This window comes from Salvelinus fontinalis, chromosome 9 (genome assembly GCF_029448725.1).
Source record: "Salvelinus fontinalis isolate EN_2023a chromosome 9, ASM2944872v1, whole genome shotgun sequence".
Taxonomy (NCBI): Eukaryota; Metazoa; Chordata; class Actinopteri; order Salmoniformes; family Salmonidae; genus Salvelinus; species Salvelinus fontinalis.
Genome location: NC_074673.1, coordinates 19,496,208 through 19,518,759, shown reverse-complemented (window position 1 = coordinate 19,518,759; position 22,552 = coordinate 19,496,208). Strand labels below are relative to the sequence as shown.

Sequence of the window (22,552 nt, the reverse complement as noted above, 5' to 3'; positions counted from 1 at the left end):
CGATTTGCATATCCAGGATCAGTGGTGTAAAGTTCTTAAGTAAAAATACTTGAAAGTACTATTTAAGTTGTTTTTGGGGGTATATGTACTTGACTTTACTATTTATATTTTTGACACCACCTTCAACTTTTACTCCACCACATTCCTGAAGACAATAATGTACATTCTACTGCATACATTATCCCTGACACCCAAAAGTACTCGTTACATTTTGAATGCTTAGCAGGACAGGAAAATGGTCCAATTCACTCACTTAAAGAGACAATTCCTGGTCTTCACTACTGCATCTGATCTGGCAGACTCACTAAACACAAATGATTTGTGTTGGAGTGTGCCCCTGGCTATCCCGTAAATTTAAAAAACAAGAAAATCGTGCTGTTTGGTTTGGTTAATATAAGGAATTTGAAATGATTTATACTTTTACATTTGATACTTTAGTATATTTTAGCAATTATGTTTACTTTTGATACTTAAGTATATTTAAAACCAAATGATTTTTTACTTTTTCTTAATGCAACCGCTGTGTTAGATTTCAAAAAAGCTTTATGGCAAAGCACAATATTCAATAATCTGAGAACAGCGTTCAGCCACAAAAGGAAGCCATACAGTTACCCGCCAAATTGTGGAATCAACAAAAGTCATAAATAGCATTATAAATCTTCACTTACCTATGCTGATCTTCGTCAGGATGCACTCCCAGGACTCCCACTTCCACAATAAATGTTTGTTTTGTTCGGTAATGTCCATCATTTATGTCCAAATAGCTATTTTTGTTAGCGTGTTTGGTAAACAAATCCAAAGTCAGGAAGCGTGTTCACTAAAAGCAGATGAAATGTCTAAAAGTTCCGTAACAGTCAGTAGAAACATGTCAAACGATGTATTGAATCAATCTTTAGGATGTTTTTAACATAAATCTTCAATAATGTTCCAACCAGAGAATTCCATTATCTTTAGAAGTGCGATGGAACAGAGCTCCCTCTCATGTGACCGCTCATGGTCAGAAACTCCTCAAATACAGTTGTACCAAGCTTGTAGCGTCATGCCCAAGAAGACTTGAGGCTGTAATCTCTGCCAAAAGTGCTTCAACAAGGTACTGAGTAAAGGGTCTGAATACTAATGTATATGTGATATATCAGTTTTTTATTTGTAATACATTTGCAAATATAAAAAAAGAAAATGACATCTCAGATTGTCATGCCTTCATACCGACCTTGTGCCATACCGGGATATTCGGTAATACCGGCACTGAAAAAAAAACATCTCATAGAGAATGCTAACTAAATGCTAACAAGAGTATTACAAACATTTTGTACAGTTTCTAACCTAAACTAGTAAGTCAAAAATGCTACTCACAGTTTGCTGCACGCCCAAAACAAATATTAGCCAGCAAAGCTCTTGATCCAGGAGGGGATTCTCTGCTGTTACCAAGCGAATGCTTGATTTTGAAGGTAGCATAACAAGCTACTAAATTACTAATCCAAATGCACAACTACAGAGCATTTAGCACTACCTTAATAGTTATAAGATATCTAGCTGGCAAACATTTAGTTGTGAATTCCATACTGTAATTAGATCACCTGGCTCTAGCTGTACAACAGAGTGACTCACAAGGCTCCGGTCTCTCATTGTTGCATGCTTGTAAACAAACACCACGTGACACGTAAGCTTCATAAGAATGTGACAGGTGAAATGAAAAACACAATGTCATTTATTGCCTAACTTTTTTCACAAGATGACTGCAGGTATTTACTTAAAAGTAGCTACAAATATTCAAATGTATTAAAAAGAAAATCCAAATACCCCGGTATACGGCATATACGGTTTACCCCCCAAGCCTAGTGTGGACCAGAAGTCCCCACAAGAATAGTAAACAAACTACAAGGATTAGGGTTAGAATTAGGGTTAGAATTAGGTTCAGAGTTAGGAGCTAGGGTTAATTTTAGGGTTAAGGTTAGGCTTAGTGTTAGGGTTAAGGTTAGGTTTAGGGTTAGGGAAAATAGGATTTTTAATGGGACTGAATTGTGTGTCTCCACAAGATTAGTTATAGAAGACTGTGTGTGTGTTTGTGTGTGTGTGTGTGCGTGTGTGCGTGTGTGCGTGCGTGCGTCAGTGTAGTGTGAGTGTGAGTGTGAGTGTGAGTGTGAGTGTGAGTGTGAGTGTGTGTGTGTGTGTGTGTGTGCGTGCGTGTGTGCGTGTGTGCGTGTCAGTGTAGTGTGAGTGTGTGGGTAGAATCCAATGAGTAGAGACGGTGAGTCAGTTCAAATAAAAAGGGGGTCAATGTAAATAGTCTGGGTGGCCATTTGATTAACTATTCATCAGTCTTATGGCTTGGGGGTAGAAGCTGTTCAGGAGCTTTTTGGTCCCAGACTTGCTGCTCCGGCACCACCTGCCGTGCGGTAACAGTCTATGACTTGGGTGGCAGGAGTCTTTGACAATTTTTGGGGGCTTCGTATAGAGGTTCTGGATGGCAGGGAGCTCGGCCCGAGTATTGTACTGGTCCGTACTGGCCTTATGGTCGGATGCCAAGCGTTTGCCATACCAAGTGGTGATGCAGCCAGTCAAGATGCTTCTTAAGGATCGGTGTCCCGCTAGCGGGATTTTAAACATTTATGCACATATAAGTGTCTTATAACGGCTGAAAGCTTAAATTCTTGTTAATCTAACTGCACTGTTCGATTTACAGTAGCTATTACAGCAAAAACATGCCATGCGAGTGTTTGAGGACAGCTACCCACATCAAAATATTTTCCATCGGCACAAGTTTCATACATTCTCATATAGCGATTAAATATTCACTTACTTTCTGAAAATCTTCCTCCGATTTGTCATCCAAAGTGTCCCAGCTGTAACATGTAGTGTCGTTTTGTTAGATGAAATCCTCCTTTATAACCCAAAAAGTCTGTTTAGCGCCATCGATTTGAGTAATCCACTCGTTCAATTTGCAAAGAAAATAATCCAAAAATCTACCCCTAAACTTTGTTTCAACAAGTCAAAATACGTTTCTATTTACTCCTCAGATACCCTAAAATGTAATCAAACTATAATATTTATTTCAGAAAGAAGTATGTTCAATAGGAAACCGATTTTAGCAGGTGCATAATGTCTTCATGATGCATGCGCAAACACGGATTTCCAAGACTGTGTCCTTCTACTAAAATTGATATTTCTTGTTCGTTTTTGAAGTTACAAGCCAGAAACTTTGAACATAGACTGCTGACAAGCCATAGGAATTGCATCCAGGGAGCTATTTTTCAATATGCATTTCTAAGAGGATGGTCTCTCAAAAAAATATATAAATTGTTATATCAATATAACAATTTCTTTGGATTTTCTCCTACCATATCTATTGTGTTATATATTCATCTACGTTATTTTCACCTTTCTACAAACTTCAAAAGTGTTTTCTTTCCAATGGTACAAATTATATGCATATCCTGGCTTCAGGGCCTGAGCTACAGGCAGTTTACTTTGCGCACGTAATTCAAAAAGGAACTAGAGAAAAAAGGGGCCTATCCCTAAGAAGTGTTAATGGTATAGCTGTCGAACTTTATGAGAATCTAAGGGCCCATGCCAAATCTTTTCAGCCTCCTTCCGGGGAAGAGGTGTTATCGGGCCCTCTTCATGATTGTGTTGGTGTGTTTGGACCATGATAGGTCCTTAGTGATGTGGATGCCGAGGAACTTGAAGCTCTCGACCCACTCCACTACATCCCTGTCAATGTAAATGGAGGCGTCATTTGCAAACTTAATGATGGTGCTGGAGTCGTGCGGGGTCACTCAGTCGTGGGTGAACAGGGAGTACAGGAGGGGACTAAGCATGCAAGCCTGAGGGGCCCCCGTGTTGTGCGTCAGTATGGCGGATGTGTTGTTGCCTACCCCCCCCGACCTGAGGGCGGCCTGTCAGGAAGTCCAGGATACAGTTGCAGAGGGAGGCCTTCAATCCCAGGGTCCAGAGCTTAGTGATGACCTTGAAGGGCACTATGGTGTTGAATGCTGAGCTGTAATCAATGAACAGCATTCTCACGTAGGTGTACCTTTTGTCCAGCTGGGAAAGGGCAATGTGGAGTGCAATTGAGATTGGATCATCTGTGGATCTGTTGGGGCGGTAAGCGAATTAGAGTGGGTCCATTGTGTCTGGGATGATGATGTTGATGTGAGCTATGACTAGCCTTTCAAATCATTTCATAGCTACAGATGTGAGTGCTACGGTGTGATAGTAATTTAGAAAGGTTCCCTTGGCATTTTTGGAAACAGGGACAATGGTGGTATGCTTTGTGACGGCCCTGAATATTTCTGAACCGTCTCAGTGCTTCTCCTTCTAATAGGGCGCTTCCCCTTTAATTCCCCATTAAATAGCCAGCATCAGCTGCGCAAAGGTGAAGTTGTGATTGAGACATGAATGAGGATGTGTACTACCTTCAGTTCATGAAGCTTCGCTATTACGTTTGTTTGTTGCCTTACAGTGGGTTTTGTAGCCTTGAAACGAGTTTACCCAGGATTGGATCCACTCTGTGCGTCTGTGGACTACAACTCTCCGTTGGTTTTCGTGGCCTTTTCTCCGCTGGAGATCTGTTGGCGGATTGTCTGACTGACCGACTGACTACAACTTTTTGTACACGGTATTTCATTTGTTTGGGTGATGTATACTGTGATTTATGTAGTTGTGAGGACGTATTATTCTTTGGTTATTCTTTGATACGCTTTATAGTTGTGTTGCAAAATAAGTGTCATTTTGAGTGTATGAATATACTTGGTTTACCCTATGGACAAACGTTGCGTGACTAAGGTCACTTCAGTCACTGAACTTATTTACCGGGCGGGACTCTTTTTATGCCCGAGGTACAGGACATTTCTAAAGGAACATAAGTGCATTAATTGTTATATTGTTGTGTGTGATCATTTATGTTGTTAATACAACCACGCAAAAGAATACACTTGTTTGAGGTTCTTTCCAATGTTTTAAGGGGTTTATGAAAAGTATATTTCCATCCTTACTTTTAATAAGTCCTTTGTATTGGTGTGACTTGACGGACCAGATGGGACTCATTCCCTCTCAAACTAAAAGGAGAAACCAATGCTTTCTCTGGTAGGCTCAACCTACCTGGCACCCCTAGAAATAACCTCAAGTCAAAACCGTTACATAAAAGTGGCACCCCAGATGGGACCTCAACATTGAGAACTAACCAAAGCAAATCTTTTGTGTGGAATTAAAACAATGGATTCACCCCAAGAAAATGTGCTCATCCATATCCTACCTGTCAATGGGAATACACAGGGTCATTCTGACTACCAAGCCAACAATACAAATCATAATGTGAATGGAAATAAAGGAGTTGATTTGGGCCAGAGCCCTGGGAATCTGAATGCTCGGTCTGGACCACAGGCCACAGGTCTAACTAGTAACTCACTTATTGACATGGATCTGTGTGGAAGTACTGAGTTAGCCCTCCCTCTGACGCCCAACCTTCCTCCATTGTCTGGTTTATCTCCAGAGGTTGTAGTCTTACAACTTCAAGGTGACATCCTTGATATTCGTCAGACTCAACAACATCTCCAAACTCTAATCCATCATAAATTCAAATGTCTGAGTGAAGAGCAACAACAGAATGCCATGGAATTCAGAAACTCACTGAGTACTCTAACCCACACTCTGACAGAGCTCAGTGAGAGTGGAAGACAGGAAATTACTGGTGCCATGGACAGGCAGTTTGACTACCAACAAAGCCAACTCACTGCCACTCTCCAGTGGCGCCTGCAACATCATCACACTGAGGTCCTCAAGGACGTCAATTCTGTTTTTTCTCCCCTGGTAAACACTGTAGACCACTTGCAGACAGCGCTCTCTAATTGTGTTAAAATGTTGGATGATGTGTCTGTTGACATGGCCTCCATTAGGCACAACTCCTTGCACAGAGCTTCTCTTGTGTCCACTTCTGTTCAGACCACTGAGGGCCAAGCTGGCACCTCAGAACAGCCAAGACAAGGCCATGCTGCAGCCACCCCTTGCAGGATGCAATCCACCATGCATCCTGGTGTTCATTTTCATGGTCCGATAACTCCCTCACCCTCTACTTCCTCAATCCCTCCTAGCTCTTTTGTTCATGGTGATTTGAGTAGACGTCATGTGGGAGCGATGCCCATTAAATTGCAATTTCCCACCTTTGGGAAAAAGGATGACAGTCCTGATCCGCTAATGGATCTGGAAAGATGTGTGGCAGTCTTCTCTGCCGTTGCTCCGGTACCACTAACCCTGGGTAATCCTTCTGATGATCTCCTTTTACAGGCTGTAAGAAGAGCTCAGCTGGAACAGCCAGAGGAGTTAAGGCTGGTGGAACAGCTGCAGAATAATGCTGATGTGTGTACTTCAAAGCTAGGACGCACCGGACTCCTGAAGCACAAAATATTCCTTACACAGGAAATGCCGATCAAGCAAAAGCCATATCGTTTGTCCCCAGCGAAGCTAATAATCCAAAAGGGACTCATTAATGATATGTTGACACAAGATATAATAGAACGTTCCTCCTCTCCCTGGGCTGCTCCTGTTGTCCTCATTCCAAAAAAGACCGGTGGTCTTAGATTTTGTGTAGACTATCGGAAGACCAACAAGGTTTCCCAGACTGATGCCTATCCTCTTCCCACCATCCACGAGATCCTGGAGTCATTGTCTGGTGCTGTTATGTTCACTACCCTTGACCTCAATAGTGGCTATTGGCAGGTTGAGATGGACCAGGAAAGCAAGGACAAGACTGCTTTTGTCTGTGCTGAGGGCTTGTTTTCCTTTAAGGTGATGCCTTTTGGATTAAAGAATGCACCTGCCACTTTCCAAAGACTCATGGAGATTGTGTTAGGTGAGCTCAAAGGGAAGATCTGTTTCGTCTACCTGGACGATATAATTATCTACTCCCAGAACAGAGAACAACACTTTCAAGATCTTCAAGCAGTGTTGGACAAGCTAAGAGAAGCTGGTCTGACAGTGAATATGAAGAAGAGCAACTTCTGCCAAACCTCCCTGAAGTTCCTTGGCCATATTGTGTCTTTTGACGGCATTCATGTGGATCCTGAAAAGACCAAGGCTGTACAAGACTTCCCTGTGCCAACCACACTCAAGGCCCTTCAACGGTTCCTTGGGATGGCTGGATGGTACCATCGGTTTGTGTGGAACTTCTCCCAGGTGGCAGAACCCCTCAACGCGTTGAAGCGAAAAGGAGCGAAATTCCGATGGACGGCAGAGTGCCAGAACTCCTTTGAAACCCTGAAACGACACCTCGTCACACCTCCCATTTTGGGTCATCCCAACTTTGATTGCCCTTTTGTTGTTTACACTGATGCAAGTGATGTTGGACTTGGTGCTGTCCTAGTCCAACAGACTGGACTTGGTACGGAAGAAGTGTTAGCGTTCGCCAGTCGGACATTGAATGGAGCAGAACGGAACTACTCCACAACCGAGCAAGAGTGCCTTGCAGTTGTCTGGGCTTTGGAAAAGTGGAGGTACTACCTGGAGGGAAGACACTTCACTGTGGTCACTGACCATTCCTCCCTTGTGTGGGTGTTCAAGACCAACAAACCAAGCACCAGGCTCATCAGATGGGCTCTACGGTTGCAAGAGTTCACCTTTGCAGTAGAATACAGGAAAGGAAAATACAACACTGTTCCAGATGCCTTATCCAGAGCTCCTGCTTGTGGTAATGGTGGCCCTCATCTTACATGTGCTACTGTCCTGTCTAGCAGTCGAGACTCACCCAAAACTGACTTTCCCATCTCTGATGAGGTCATTTGGAAAGCCCAACAGGATGATCCAGAAGTACAGGCTTTGTACCAGACTATCCTAGAAGATGGAGAAAAGATGGTCAACCCTACCACAAAGCTGACCATCATTGAAGACAAAGTCTACCGAGTTGTACAACTACCTCACAGAACACTCTACCAAATGTACATACCTGAAACTCTACGCCTTCAACTGCTTCAACATTTCCATGAAGACCCATTAGCTGGTCATTTGGGCAGGTTCAAAACCTACAAACGTTTGCAAGCATTACTGTACTGGCCACATCTGAGCATGGATGTGAAGTCACACATCCGAAACTGCCAGGTTTGTCAAATGTACAAACCAGAAGGTAGAAAACCTGCTGGCAAGTTGCAGCAAACGGTGGTTACCCGACCTTGGGAAATGTTAGGAGTGGACTTGATGGGTCCATTTCCTAGAAGCTCCAATCAGAATGTGTACATGCTTGTTTTTGTTGATTACTATTCCAAGTGGGTGGAGCTCTTTGCCCTGCGTCAGGCCACAGCAAGGACAGTCTCTAACATCCTTACGAAAGAGATCCTGACTCGCTGGGGAGTGCCTGATTACATCCTGTCTGATCGAGGTTCCCAATTTGTCTCTGATCTCTTTGAGGAGACCTGCCAAAGATGGAACCTGAGACAGAAGTTGACCACGGCCTATCACCCACAGACCAACCTCACTGAGAGAGTAAATCGAACCTTGAAGACGATGGTTGCTTCCTATGTAGGAACCCAGCACAAACACTGGGACAAGCACCTTCACGAGTTTCGATTTGCCCTGAATTCTGCTGTGCAAGAGTCCACTGGAGTCACACCTGCAGAGCTGAACCTAAGTCGTCCCCTCCGAGGACCCTTGGATATGGTGCTACAGCCCCAGCAGCTTACTCCAGACGCTGCTTGCTATGACCAGGTAGTCCATCTCCACGACTTGAGAGCTCTTGTCTCGAAGAACATGATCCAGGCTCGACTCAAGCAGAAGAGAAATTATGATAAGAACAGACGAGACATGCAGTTCCAGCTTCGTGATCGGGTGTGGCTTCGCTCTCATCCTTACTCGAAAGCTGAACAATTCTTCTCGGCCAAGCTCGCTCCTAAATGGCAAGGACCATATAGGATTGTGGAGCAGATGGGCCCTTTGAACTACCGAGTGGTGAAAGAGGACACAGGTGAAGATATGTGCGTTGTCCATGTCTCACGCCTTAAGGCCTGTTACCCCTCGGCTGAGGAATTGGAGGAGATTGAGCGCCGCAAGGTCCTGGATATCTTTGAAGAGGAAAGTGAGGAGACTTTTCTCGGATTCCCAGACCCAGAAGTCTCACGCCTTAATGCCTGTGACCCCTCAGTTGAGGAGCGTGAGCGCCAAAAAGTAATGAATATTTTTGTAGAGGAAAGTGATGAGGAGACCTTTCTCGGTTTCCCCGACCAAGATGTGCCTTCCCGGGCAATGGTCGGCTTTTTCCAGGGGAGGGGGTGTGTGACGGCCCTGAATATTTCTGAACCGTCTCAGTGCTTCTCCTTCTAATAGGGCGCTTCCCCTTTAATTCCCCATTAAATAGCCAGCATCAGCTGCGCAAAGGTGAAGTTGTGATTGAGACATGAATGAGGATGTGTACTACCTTCAGTTCATGAAGCTTCGCTATTACGTTTGTTTGTTGCCTTACAGTGGGTTTTGTAGCCTTGAAACGAGTTTACCCAGGATTGGATCCACTCTGTGCGTCTGTGGACTACAACTCTCCGTTGGTTTTCGTGGCCTTTTCTCCGCTGGAGATCTGTTGGCGGATTGTCTGACTGACCGACTGACTACAACTTTTTGTACACGGTATTTCATTTGTTTGGGTGATGTATACTGTGATTTATGTAGTTGTGAGGACGTATTATTCTTTGGTTAATCTTTGATACGCTTTATAGTTGTGTTGCAAAATAAGTGTCATTTTGAGTGTATGAATATACTTGGTTTACCCTATGGACAAACGTTGCGTGACTAAGGTCACTTCAGTCACTGAACTTATTTACCGGGCGGGACTCTTTTTATGCCCGAGGTACAGGACATTTCTAAAGGAACATAAGTGCATTAATTGTTATATTGTTGTGTGTGATCATTTATGTTGTTAATACAACCACGCAAAAGAATACACTTGTTTGAGGTTCTTTCCAATGTTTTAAGGGGTTTATGAAAAGTATATTTCCATCCTTACTTTTAATAAGTCCTTTGTATTGGTGTGACTTGACGGACCAGATGGGACTCATTCCCTCTCAAACTAAAAGGAGAAACCAATGCTTTCTCTGGTAGGCTCAACCTACCTGGCACCCCTAGAAATAACCTCAAGTCAAAACCGTTACAGCTTGAAACATGTAGGTATTACAGACTGGGTCAGAGAGAGATAGAAAATGTCAGTGAAGACACTTGCCAGCTGGTCAGCGCATGCTCTGGGTATGTGTCCTTGTAGTCCGTCTGACCCTGTTGCCTTGTGAATGTTAACCTGTTTAAAGGTCTTACTCACATCTGGATAATATGTGTGAAATGCTTGATAATGTTTTTGATGCTTACAGATACTGTAGATCCATTTTCTGGGTGACCTGAATATAGACTGGTTTTCATCAGGCTGTGCCTGTAATCTGGCTCAGGCTGTCAATCAACCTACCAGAATCTTTTGAAATAGTACAAGAACTACGTCATCCATGTGTATTGATCAAATTACCAATGCTGCATAACTTTGTTCTAAAGCTGTATCCATACCCATTAGATGTAGTGACCATAATATAGTGGCTATATCCAGAAAAGCCAAAGTTCCAAAGACTGGGCCCAAAATAGTGTAAACGTTTTGTAATGATTCCTATGTTGAAGATGTAAAAAATATTTGTTGGTCTGATGTGTGTAATGAGGAGCGTCCAGACGCTGCACTTGATCCATTTATGAAATTGTTTCTTACAGTTATTGATAAGCATACACCTACTAAGAAACTGACTTTTAGAACTGTTAAGACTGTGGATTGATGAGGAATTGAACAATTTTATGTTTGAGAGAGATTAAGCAAAAGGAGTGGCTAATAAGTCTGTCTGCACAGCATTCTGTAAATTGAGAACTTGTGTGAATAACTGAACATTTTTTTTTTTAACATTATTCTGAAATGATATCAAGAATGAAGTACTTTCAATGAAAGTATGTTCAGAAATGCTAATTCAACCCAGGCTCATTCATCACAAAACCTTTTGATATTGCCAATTATTTTAATGGCTAATTCATTGGCAATGTGGGCATACTCAGACATGAAATGCCAACAGACTGTGAGCCATTATAAAACATTGTGAAACATTGTCATTTTAAATTCTGTAAAGTTAGTGTGGGAGAGGTGGAGAAATTATTGTTGTCTATCAATAATGAGAAACCACCTGGTATTGGCAACTTAGATGGAAAGCTACTGAGGATTGTAGTAGACTATATTGCCACTCCTGTTTGTCATGTCTTTAATCTGAGCCTGGGTAAAAGTGTTTGTCCTCTGACCTGGAGGGAAGCTATAGTCATTCCGCTACCCAAGAATGGTAAAGCACCCTTTACTGGTTCTAACAGACAACCAATCAGCTTGGTGTTCGACCAGATATAATGTTATTTCTCTGTAAACAAATTAACAGACTTTCAGCATGCTAATAGTGAAGGGCACTCAACATGTACTGCACTGACACAAATGACTGGTAATTGGCTGAAAGAAATTGATAATAAGAAGATTGTGGGAGCTGTATTGTTAGACTTTACTGCAGCCTCTGATATAACTGACCATAATCTGTTATTGGAAAAATGTATGTGTTATGGCTTTAAATCGTCTACCATATCATGGGTTGAGATCTATCCAATAGAACACAGAGTGTCTTCTTTAACCTGTCTAGGATGAGGGTGCCGCTAGCGGCACTCCCCCCCCACCCCCACTGAAAAACCAGTGCCGCGAAATTCAAAAAAAATTTTTTTTTTAAATATTTAACTTTCACACATTAAAGTCCAATACAGCTAATGAAAGACACAGATCTTGTGAATCCAGCCAACATGTCCGATTTTTAAAATGTTTTACAGGGAAGACACAATATGTAAAGATGTACATCTATTACCTAAAAACACATTAGCATAATCCACCATCTTTTATTTGTCCACCAACACCAGTAGCTATCACCAATTCGGCTAAACTAAGATATTTATAGCCCCTAACCAAGAAAAGAACTCATCAGATGACAGTCTGATAACATATTTATGGTATGGGATAGGTTTTGTTAGAAAAAAGTGCATATTTCAGGTAGATGGCATAGGTTACAATTGCACCCACCGTCACAAATGGACTAGAAAAACTACATAGAGCAACGTGTTTACCTACTTACTAATCATCAAACATTTCGTAAAAATACACAGCATACACTAATCGAAAGACACAGATCCTGTGAATACAGACAATATTTCAGATTTTCTAAGTGTCTTACAGCGAAAACACAATAAATCGTTATATTAGCATAGCACATAGCACATAGCAGCCCAGCATTGATTCTAGCCAAAGTGAGCGATAACGTCAACATCGCCAAAATATATAAATTTTTTCACTAACCTTCTCAGAATTCTTCAGATGACACTCCTGTAACATCATATTACACAATCCATATAGAGTTTGATCGAAAATGTTTATATTTAGCCACCAAAATCATGGTTAGACAATGTGAAATGTAGCCCAGCTGGTGAGAAAATGTCCGTGCGCCATATTAGACAGTGATCTACTCTTATACATAAATACTCATAAACGTGACTAAAAAATATAGGGTGGACAGGGATTGATAGACAATTTAATTCTTAATACAATCGCGGAATTACATTTTTTAAATTATCCTTACTTTTCAATACAGTTTGCGCCAAGCGAAGCTACGTCAAAAAACATGGCGTCCTAAGCCACTAACATTTTTCGACAGAAACACGATTTATCATAATAAAAATGTCCTACTTTGAGCTGTTCTTCCATCAGTATCTTGGGCAAAGGATCCTTTCTTGGGTCTAATCGTCTTTTGGTGGAAAGCTGTCCTCTTGCCATGTGGAAATGCCAACTGCGTTCGGGATGAACTGGAAGCGTGCCCAGCAATTCACAGCGTTTCAGAAATAAATGTCCCAAAATCGCACTAAACGGATATAAATTGCTATAAAACGCTTTAAATTAACTACCTTATGATGTTTTTAACTCCCATAACGAGTAGAAACATGACCAGAGTAATATTACTCCCTCCACTAATGCTTGGAACAAGTGCGGGTCGATGTCCTCCAGGCGCATTACGCAGCAAGAAAAGAGTTCCTAGCTACAGGGTTTTTTAATTTGTAGTGCCTATGAACGCGCAATCGACCCCATTCAAATCGTCATCACGTAAAGGCATCCAGGGGAAGACGTAAGCAGTGTCCGTATACTCATAGCAATAACTGCGGCCTTTTAACTGACTCCAGATCAGGGGCCAAAATTTCTGAAATCTGACTCCATGTCAGGGAAATTGCTGTAGAATGACTTCTGTTCCACTTAGAGACAAAATTTCAACTCCTATAGAAACTATAGACTGTTTTCTATCCAATAATAATAATAATATGCATATTGTACGATCAAGAATTTTGTGGGAAGCCGTTTCAAAAATTACACGATTAGCATAAATAGTGACAACAGCGCCCCCATCCTCAACAGGTTAACCTCTCTAGGGTATGTGGGACGGTAGCGTAAAACAAAACAAGAGAACAGAACAACAGAAATCCCATAATTTAAATTCCTCAAGCATACAAGTATTTTACACCATTTTAAAGCTACACTTGTTGTAAATCCAGCCAAAGTGTCCGATTTCAAAAAGGTTTTACGATGAAAGCACACCAAACGATTATGTTAGATATGAGCCAAGTCACAGAAAAAGACAGCCATTTTTCCAGCTAAAGAGAGCAGTAACAAAAGCAGAAATAGAGATAAAATTAATCACTAACCTTTGATAATCTTCATCAGATGACACTCATAGGACTTCATGTTACACAATACATATATTTTTTGTTCGGTAAAGTTCATATTTATATCCAAAAATCTGAGTTTAGGCAAGACGCTACTGTATCACTTGGCAAAAAGCCTGAGAAAATATGAAAATTATTATAAAATCAAACTTTCATTAAATCACACATGAAAGATACCAAATTAAAGCTACACTGGTTGTGAATCCAGCCAACATGTCAGAATTCAAATATGCTTTCGCTGAAAAGCCTACGATGCTATTATCTGAGCATAGCACTTATAGTAAACAAAAGAGAGAAAACATTTCAACCCAGCAGGCGCAACACAAAACGCAGAAATAAAAATATAATTCATGCCTCACCTTTGACGAGCTTCTGTTGTTGGCACTCCAATATGTCCCATAAACATCACAAATGGTCCTTTTGTTCGATTAATTCCGTCGATATATATCCAAAATGTCCATTTATTTGGCGCGTTTGATCCAGAAAAACACCGGTTCCAACTTGCTCAAACTTGACGACAAAATATCTCAAAGGTTACCTGTAAACTTTGCCAAAAAATGTCAAACTACTTTTGTCATACAACTTTAGGAATTTTTTAACGTTAATAATCGATAAAATTGAAGACGGGATGATATGTGTTCAATACAGGATTAAAACGATATGTAGCATGCCTTCTGTTGGATTGAAGCGCATGTCCAGGACACCTGGAGTGCCTCGACTTCAAGATGGCCGTATTTCTTCATTACACAAAGGAATAACCTCAACCTATTTCTCAGGACTGTTGACATCTAGTGGAAGCCGTTGGAACTGCAAGCAATTCACTTAGAAATCTGGTTTCCCAATGAAAACTAATTGAAAAGACAGTGACCTCAAAAAAAAAAAGAATCTGAATGGTTTGTCCTCGGGGTTTCACCTGCTAAATAAGTTCTGTTATACTCACAGACATGATTCAAATCAAATGAATCGAATGATGTGGCTGAGCAAACTTCTTGGTGTGATGTTAGATTGCAAATTGTCATGGTCAAGGCATATTGATTCAATTGTTGTAAAGATCGGAAGAGGTCTGTCTGTGATAGAGAGTGCTCTGTTTTTTTAACACCACATTCGACCTGCAGGCGCTGATTTTTTCACATCTTGACTATTTCCCAGTTAAATGGTAGGAGCTGCAAAAAAGGGCATAGGAAAGCTGCAGCTGGCCCACAACAGAGCATCACGTCTTGCCCTTCACTGTAAAAAGAGGGATAATATCAAAAAGATGCATGCCAGTCTCACTTGGCTTAAAATAGAAAAAAAGATTGACGGCATCACTTCTTGTTTTTATGAGAAATATTACTGTGATGAAAATTCCAAACTGTCTGTATATTCAAATAACATACCGTTCTGACAGGGATACTGTATGTACCCCACTAGACATGCCATCAGAGGTCTCTTCACAGTCTCCAAGTCCAAAACAACAACACACAGTATTGTATAGAGCCATGGTTACATGGAACGCCCTTCCATCTCAAATTACCCAAGCAAACAGCAAAATCAGCTTTAAGAAAACAATACCTCACAGCACAACGCCTTTCCCTTTGCTGCCCTAAATAACGTGTATGTTTATGTAAAGTAATATGTTTTTGTTAAGTGTTTTGTCAGCACAAGACCTTTTGTATTTCTATTTTTCAAAAAAAATTATGTTGCCCTGTCCTTGAGCTGTCCTTGTCTTATTGTTATATACTATGTCATGTTTTATGTTTTTTATGTTTTGATCCCAGGAATTGTATCTGCTGCTTTTGCAACAGATAATGGGGATCCAAATAAAATCCTGAATCCTAAACCACCCCATGAAGTTCTACTGAGACGGCTTTGCTCTGCCTGGTTGTTCTGTGATGTTCTTAGCTGTTCTAAGCTGTATTTAATACTCTAAAAGGCAGCACTGCTGCTTCAAGTCAACTTTTTCTCCAGTTCCTAACTCTGCAGACACTCTCACACACTCTCACAATCCCCAACCCTCTCTCTATCTATCTCTCTCTCTCTTTTTCTTTCTTTCTCGCTCTCTCTCTCTCTCTCTCTCTCTCTCTCTCTCTCTCTCTCTCTCTCTCTCTCTCTCTCTCTCACACGCACACGCACGCACACACACACACACCTCATAGCTCACACACAACCCTCTGCACCAAGCCAAACCTTGCTACCACCATGGTAGCCATAGCAACCATGCTGTGTGTTTGAATGAAGCATTGCAATACTCCCTCTCTAGTGCTCTCTCGATCTCTCTCTTTCTGTCTCTCTCTCTCTCTCCGTAGTTTACATGAATATGCTGACCGGTGATGAAGTGATAGCGTATGGACTAGATTAGATCAGATCTATAGCTGGTCAGTGTAGCTGCGTAGCCAGTATGTGGTAGCATCCAGATGTTCTGCTGATCCGTTTTTTCTCTCCACAGTGGTGCATTGAGACGGGACTGGCTGGTTGACAGTATATTGAATGAGGTGCTGTATTGTGCAGAGACTGGGAGGTATGCTGCTGTATTTTAACATGCACAGATGATACAGTGTGTTGGGTGGTGAGCTGCAGCATGGATTTCATAGGCTGTGGTGGTGTGATTCTGTGCTGGTGTATTTTAGCTGTGATCATGTGTAGCTGCACATGTCATGCAGCACAGCGGGAGGTATTGTACTGTAGTAATTGATGATGTGATGGTATGGACTATCTATTTTGAAGGATTATATTGTCACATGTTAACAGTGAACTTATCTGGTGTTATTTGGATGTGGACTGGATAATATAATAATAACATGTAGGTGTTTGGTAGTGGTTGTGGACTGGCACAGCACTAATAGTGAGCTGATCTGTAATAGTTAGTAGGCTATACAAGGGTCATCGGGGGTTTTGGATGCTAGCGGAGATGACTGTAAGTGGACTGGTGTAAATGTTGTGGTGTGGTAGTGTATTTCCGAGCTGTGGGATATACAGTTATTTATTTATCTTCCTCTGTCAATGCCGCATGGCAGAATGTACTCTCCACCGGAGTGTTGAGTGGGGTGGTGAGTGTGTGTGAGAGTGTGTGTGTGTGTGTGTGACGGGGGGAAAGAGAGAGGGATGATCAAAAAGAGTGTGTCTACCCGCCTGAATAAGTCGTCCAGCTTTCCCCAAGTTGACCAGGGGAAGGCTGCGAAGACAGGATGGAGCTTCCGGCTGGGCCACGCTCGCAGGGCGCTGAGCAGCAGGGTCAAAGGGCCTTCCTCCTCACCTTCAACATCATCATCCTCACCCTGCGTTTTCTCCACAGCTCCCCCGCCACCCAAGAGAGCCCCCAGCACCACTTTGACACTGCGCTCCAAGTCTATGACCGCCGAACTGGAGGAACTGGGTTAGTGTGAGAACACAAAGATGCAAACATTCATAAACTTGTACACAAACAAACACTAACACATATCTCCCCACTCTCTCTCTCTCTTTCTCTTTTTATGTCTCTCTCTCCCCTATTCACTTAACCGTTCTGGTTAAAATATGCTTCCTGCCTTCATACAATTTAGAACATCTCTTTATCTCTGACAGCATGATCTTTTCGTTCTCTTCACTTGACATTTCCTTTCTCTTTGATGCATTCACTTACTCTCTCTCTCTCTCTCTTTCTCTCTCTCTCACACACACACACACACACACACACACACACACACACACACACACACACACCCTGACCCACATCGTTTTCTGTCTTCGTTGACATGATCTCTCTTTCACCAAGCTTCCGTCCGGAGGAGGAGAGGAGGTGAGCCTGAGTGGAATCCTGTTGAGGCATCATCATGGCCTCTCTGAGTGTGACAGACACACTGTTCATTATAGATGAAGCACCGGCACAGCATGGCCACTGAGCTCTGAGTTAGTCAGTCAGTCAGTTAGGACCTTCTTCTCAATCTGGATGCTCCCAAAGATATGAGACTCAGACGCTATACACCGTGCCTCCGATCCAACATAGTGAAGGTTTCTTTAGTTGTATGATATGCATGTTGTAATTGTCAACTGTAAATGTATTTGAACACATGTAGGCTTGCATGGTTGTGTTGATGTTGTGTGTAGATGTGATATTTTATAGATGTTTGATAGGGACAAGGAGCTGTGCATTGTGTGTAAACACTCACAATTTGTAAAAAGCATTTTGGTCCATACGTGCTGTGTAGCTGTATTCAGACTGTGTTGTCTGTGTGATCCCTGTACAGAAACGCTAGATGAGATGCTAGTGCCTCAGGAGCCTGTGACGTTACGTTCCCAGCCCACAGAGGCCGACTACAGAGCTGCTACTGTCAAACAGAGACCTACCGGCAGGAGAATCACACAATCAGAGATCAGTGTGAGTATATTCACACACACACACACATGCGCAGAAACAAATCGATGCACATTCTCTCTCCCACCCACCCACGCACTCACACAAACATACACATCTGAACACACATTCTCACATACACACATATTCACATACACACATTCACATACACACATATTCACATACACAGGCCAACCCTGGTGACACAGAGACCTGCTAGCCGCAGAATAATATCAGCATATATACCCTCCCACACACTCACATACAGTGCATTCTGTTTTGTGTCAAATGTGTCTGAAACCTATGTGTATTTCTCTGTGTGTTTGTGTGTGGGTGTGTGTGTGTGTGTTTGTGTTGCAGTCGTTGTTTGAGAGGCAGGGCATGGCATTACATGGTGGGCTCCACCCAAGGATGGAGAGGGCTCATATGCAGCTGCCTAGAGGGATGTCCAGGACCAAGTCATTCGGTAACACCTTTCCCCTTTAGTACAGTACTCAGTCAATAACTTGATAACTGTAGTGCAGCATCTTTGTACTACTTTAGGCTCTCTATCTCTCTCTGACCGTTTCCCTCTGACCTCTCCAGGTGCGACTGAGGAGGACCGTCTGTCGGTGTTGGCTGGAGAACACCGTTTCCCCCGGAGCTCCTCCATGACGGACAGCCTCAGAGACCACTCCCGCTCCCATTCTATCCCGCCCCCTCCCCAGACCGCACCTCCTCCTCCCCCTTCCCTCTACTACCTGGACACTGGCCCTCCTCCTGCTTTCTGCCCCCCTCCTCCCCCTGCCAGGGGTCATGGTCAGGGTCATGACCCTGCAGGTCGTTCCAGCTTCAAGCCCTCCTCCCTGGACCTGGACCGGCCCTACGACCCATCGCCCCGCCAGTCTTCCCACGCCGAACGCCAGAAGAAGGCAAGGTCAATGATTATTCTACAAGATTCCTCCCACTTACCCGTGGAGCCCACCGACATCCCCCGCCCCTCCGCATCCGCTACACCACCAGAGCGAATCAAACGGAAAGGCCGGGTGATTGACAACCCGTACGCCAATGTTGGCCAGTTTAGTTTTGGATTGTACACACCCACCAAGCCCCAGCGCAAGAAGAGCCCTCTGGTGAAACAGCTACAGGTAGGTTATTCTATTTATTCTGATTATTGTTACTATCGCAAGTGAACAAAGTTTATTTGGAATTTGAAGTTTCTAATCTCTTGTCCTATCTACCCCTCCAGGTGGAGGACGCACAGGAGAGAGCCAGCATCGCCTTGGCCGCTGCCCACTCCCGAGAGACCTCCCCCTCTGGCCGACACACACACACCCACGGCCACACACACACCAGCCGAGCCGACTACTACCAGCAGCAGCTGATGGTGGAGCGCGAGCGTATGCGTCTCCAGGGAGAGGCCTTGCTGCAGGGGAAAGGGCCGTTCGCTGTCGCTATCGCTGGCGCCGTGAAGGACCGAGAGCGCCGACTAGAGGAGCGGAGGAAATCCACAGTCTTCCAGTCGGTGGGGACCATGGAGGGGGGGTCGGTGTCCGCCCCTGAGCCCCCCTCCTACACCACATCTCGATCCATCGATGAGCGCCTGCTCAGCAGAGAACTAGGCCAGCTGCCACCCCCCGCCCTGGCCCTGCGCCCCTCACCTGGCGGCACTACCTTCATCCACCCACTCACAGGGAAGCCCCTGGACCCTAACTCACCCCTTGCTCTTGCGCTGGCCGCAAGGGAGCGGGCACTTACCTCCCAGAGCCAGTCCCCTGCCAGCAGCCCTGAGCCCAGGACTAAACAGGACAGGGCTGGTGTTGGAGGTCAGGGGGCTTCGCTTTTCATCGAAAGCCAGACCAAAGAGCCTCAGCATGGGGGCGGGAGGCCGGGGTCGCCCCAGGCTGGTAAATCCCAGTGGGCAGTGTCATCACCCGCCTTGCTTCGCCAGGAGATGGAGGGAAGAGGGGAGGAGAGGAAGGAGGAGGAGAGGAGAACGGAAGATAAGAAGAGTATGTTGATCAGTATCATGGACACATCACAACAGAAGACAGCTGGACTAATCATGGTCCATGCTACCAGTAACGGCCAGGCGGTGGGGCTGGGACCAGGGCTGGAGCAAACCCCCACCTCCCCAGCCACTGAGCCCAGTAAACCCTCCCTCAGTCGGGCTCTGTCGCCCAGCCCCTCTGCCTCTCAGCCTCAGGCCCAGGGCCCTTCCAGCCCAGCCCAGGCTCCCCTGGCCCAGGGCAGTTCAGAGGAAGACGTGGAGCCCTACACAGTGAGCCTACCTCCAGCCATGCTGTCCTCCAGTGATGAAGAGACCAGAGAGGAGCTGAAGAAGATCGGGGTGCTCCCACCTCCAGATGAGTTTTCCAACGGGTTGTTGGCCAATTCACAAGCCCAAGCCCATGGGACCCCTGTACCCCAGTCTAAATCCACCACTTCCCCTACAACCCCTACTCTCCTCACCCCTTCCACCACCACCCCAAACCCCAGCCTGACCCCCACCTCCAGTCTGACCCCCACCCAACCCCAGGGCCCTCCCCTCCAGCCTACTCCCGGAGGAGCAGTCATCTCAGGGAAACCCTCATACCCGGACCAGCCCCATCCTCCAGCCCTGCTGGCTGAGTCTGGTTCAGCAGCAGACTCTGGTGTGGAGGAGGCAGACACACGCAGCTCCAGTGAGAGAGAGCGAGACCACCATCTGGAGACCACTAGCACTGTGTCCACCGTCTCCAGCATGTCCACTCTGTCCTCAGAGAGTGGCGAACCCGCTGACACACACACCTCCTACGCCGACGGGCAGACCTTCGTGCTCGACAAGCCGCCAGTGCCTCCCAAGCCCCGGCTCAAGTCCCACATTGGAGGCAGTAAAGGCCCGGTCACCTTCAGGGACCCGCTGCTGAAGCAGAGCTCTGACAGCGAGCTGTTATCCCAGCAGCAGGCGGCTGCTCTAGCCGCAGCAGCAGCCGGAGGGGCAGGGCTGGGGCATGGAGGCCTAGGGTCTGGAGGCCTGGGGCATGGAGGCCTCGGGTCTGGAGGCCTGAGCCATGGAGGCCTGAGCCATGGAGGCCTGAGCCATGGAGGCCTGAGCCATGGAGGCCTCGGGTCTGGAGGCCTGGGGCATGGAGGCCTGGGTTCTGGAGGCCTAGGGTCAGGCTCTATATCTGGCCTGGTGGGAGGCCCCGGGAGGCCCCGCTACCTCTTCCAGAGGAGGTCCAAGCTGTGGGGGGACCAGATGGAGGCGCGAGGACCCGGGGTGGGGTTAGGGATGGGGAGTCTGGGGAGTCTAGGGGGGTTGGGGTTGGGGCTGGGGGGTGAGGAGGGGGGGAAACCATCGGTGATGGGGGAACTAAGTTCCAGATTGCAGCAGCTGAATAAGGATACCAGGTCCCTGGGGGAGGAGGAGCCACTGGGGTCATCGCTGGACCCTGGGAGGAAGTCCCCTGTGACAGGCGCCAGGTAAGATAGGACAGAGGGAGGCTAACTGAACATGGCCAAACCAACCTTAGGCCCTATTCAAGTACTTCAAGATGCATCATTCTTTCCTCCCTTCCTTCAAGTAATCAAGAATCAAGAAGGAATCCAACACCTTTTGGGTGGATGAAAGCAAGGTTCCATTAGGCTACACAGCTTTTACATATCCACTCAGCTGTTACTGTTCAAATAGTTCCACGTTAGGTTAAAAACAAAGCATAAAAAAATGTGTAAATATTGAATTCTAACGATCACTGCTGGGTGTGTTGTGCATGGTTTGCTCTTTCCCATGACAAAGTATGCCACTGCCGCCCTATCCCCTGCACAGCCGACTGCAGTGGTAAGTAAATAAGAGAGACTGAGGGTTGAAGACACACCTAGCCAATGGTACGATGCTAGCGTTAGTCTTCCTTAGCAATGCTAGGTCAAACAGGCCTTTTCATTAGCTATCCCCATCCCTCTCCCCATCTGATATTAGCAATATTAAGGTGGGGTAATAGGGTTCGAGTTGAGATTACTCTTAGACATGTTGGTGTTGAACCTTCATCAGAATGCAGCTTCCATCCATGATACCTATGGAGTGACTGTTTAACACTCCATTTCTTTTATTTCCATTGTTCTACTGAAAGTCCTTTGTATTCCTACAGATGTGACACGGACATGGAAGAGAGTAAACCTTAAGTTTATAGCCTCTAGGGTAAACCCAAAGTCATTTTATATTTTTTTCCTAACCAGCCTAACAACTAACCCCATAGGAATGGAATAACCCTACTTACATTTTCAGATTTTTTTATTTGTATTTATCAAACTGCCATGTCAGTTGTTTCCTTGTTTGCATAATCCACTTCCTGACCTCTCGACCAATACAATGAGACATCAGGCTCATCGTACAGGACTAGTAAATCACTTCCTGACCTCTCGACCAATACAATGAGACATCAGGCTCATCGTACAGGACTAGTAAATCACTTCCTGTGAAGGGCCATAAAAACATGACTATGTGTAATT

At 44.7% G+C, this 22,552-nt stretch overlaps 1 protein-coding gene across 6 annotated transcripts in view; it reads left to right on the top strand.

Annotated features, from left to right (window-relative positions):
- Positions 1-22,552, top strand: part of LOC129862219 (SH3 and multiple ankyrin repeat domains protein 3-like) — a 423,372-nt gene that overhangs the window by 386,808 nt on the left and 14,012 nt on the right. For 5 of the 6 annotated variants that reach the window (XM_055933649.1, XM_055933650.1, XM_055933653.1 and 2 more), the window contains 6 exons: positions 17,048-17,128; positions 17,507-17,530; positions 17,979-18,109; positions 18,446-18,551; positions 18,671-19,212; positions 19,314-21,529. In XM_055933649.1, the coding sequence (XP_055789624.1) occupies positions 17,048-17,128; positions 17,507-17,530; positions 17,979-18,109; positions 18,446-18,551; positions 18,671-19,212; positions 19,314-21,529 (3,100 nt within the window). The remainder of the gene's footprint in view (positions 1-17,047; positions 17,129-17,506; positions 17,531-17,978; positions 18,110-18,445; positions 18,552-18,670; positions 19,213-19,313; positions 21,530-22,552) is intronic. The other variant, XM_055933651.1, reaches the window with a different exon arrangement.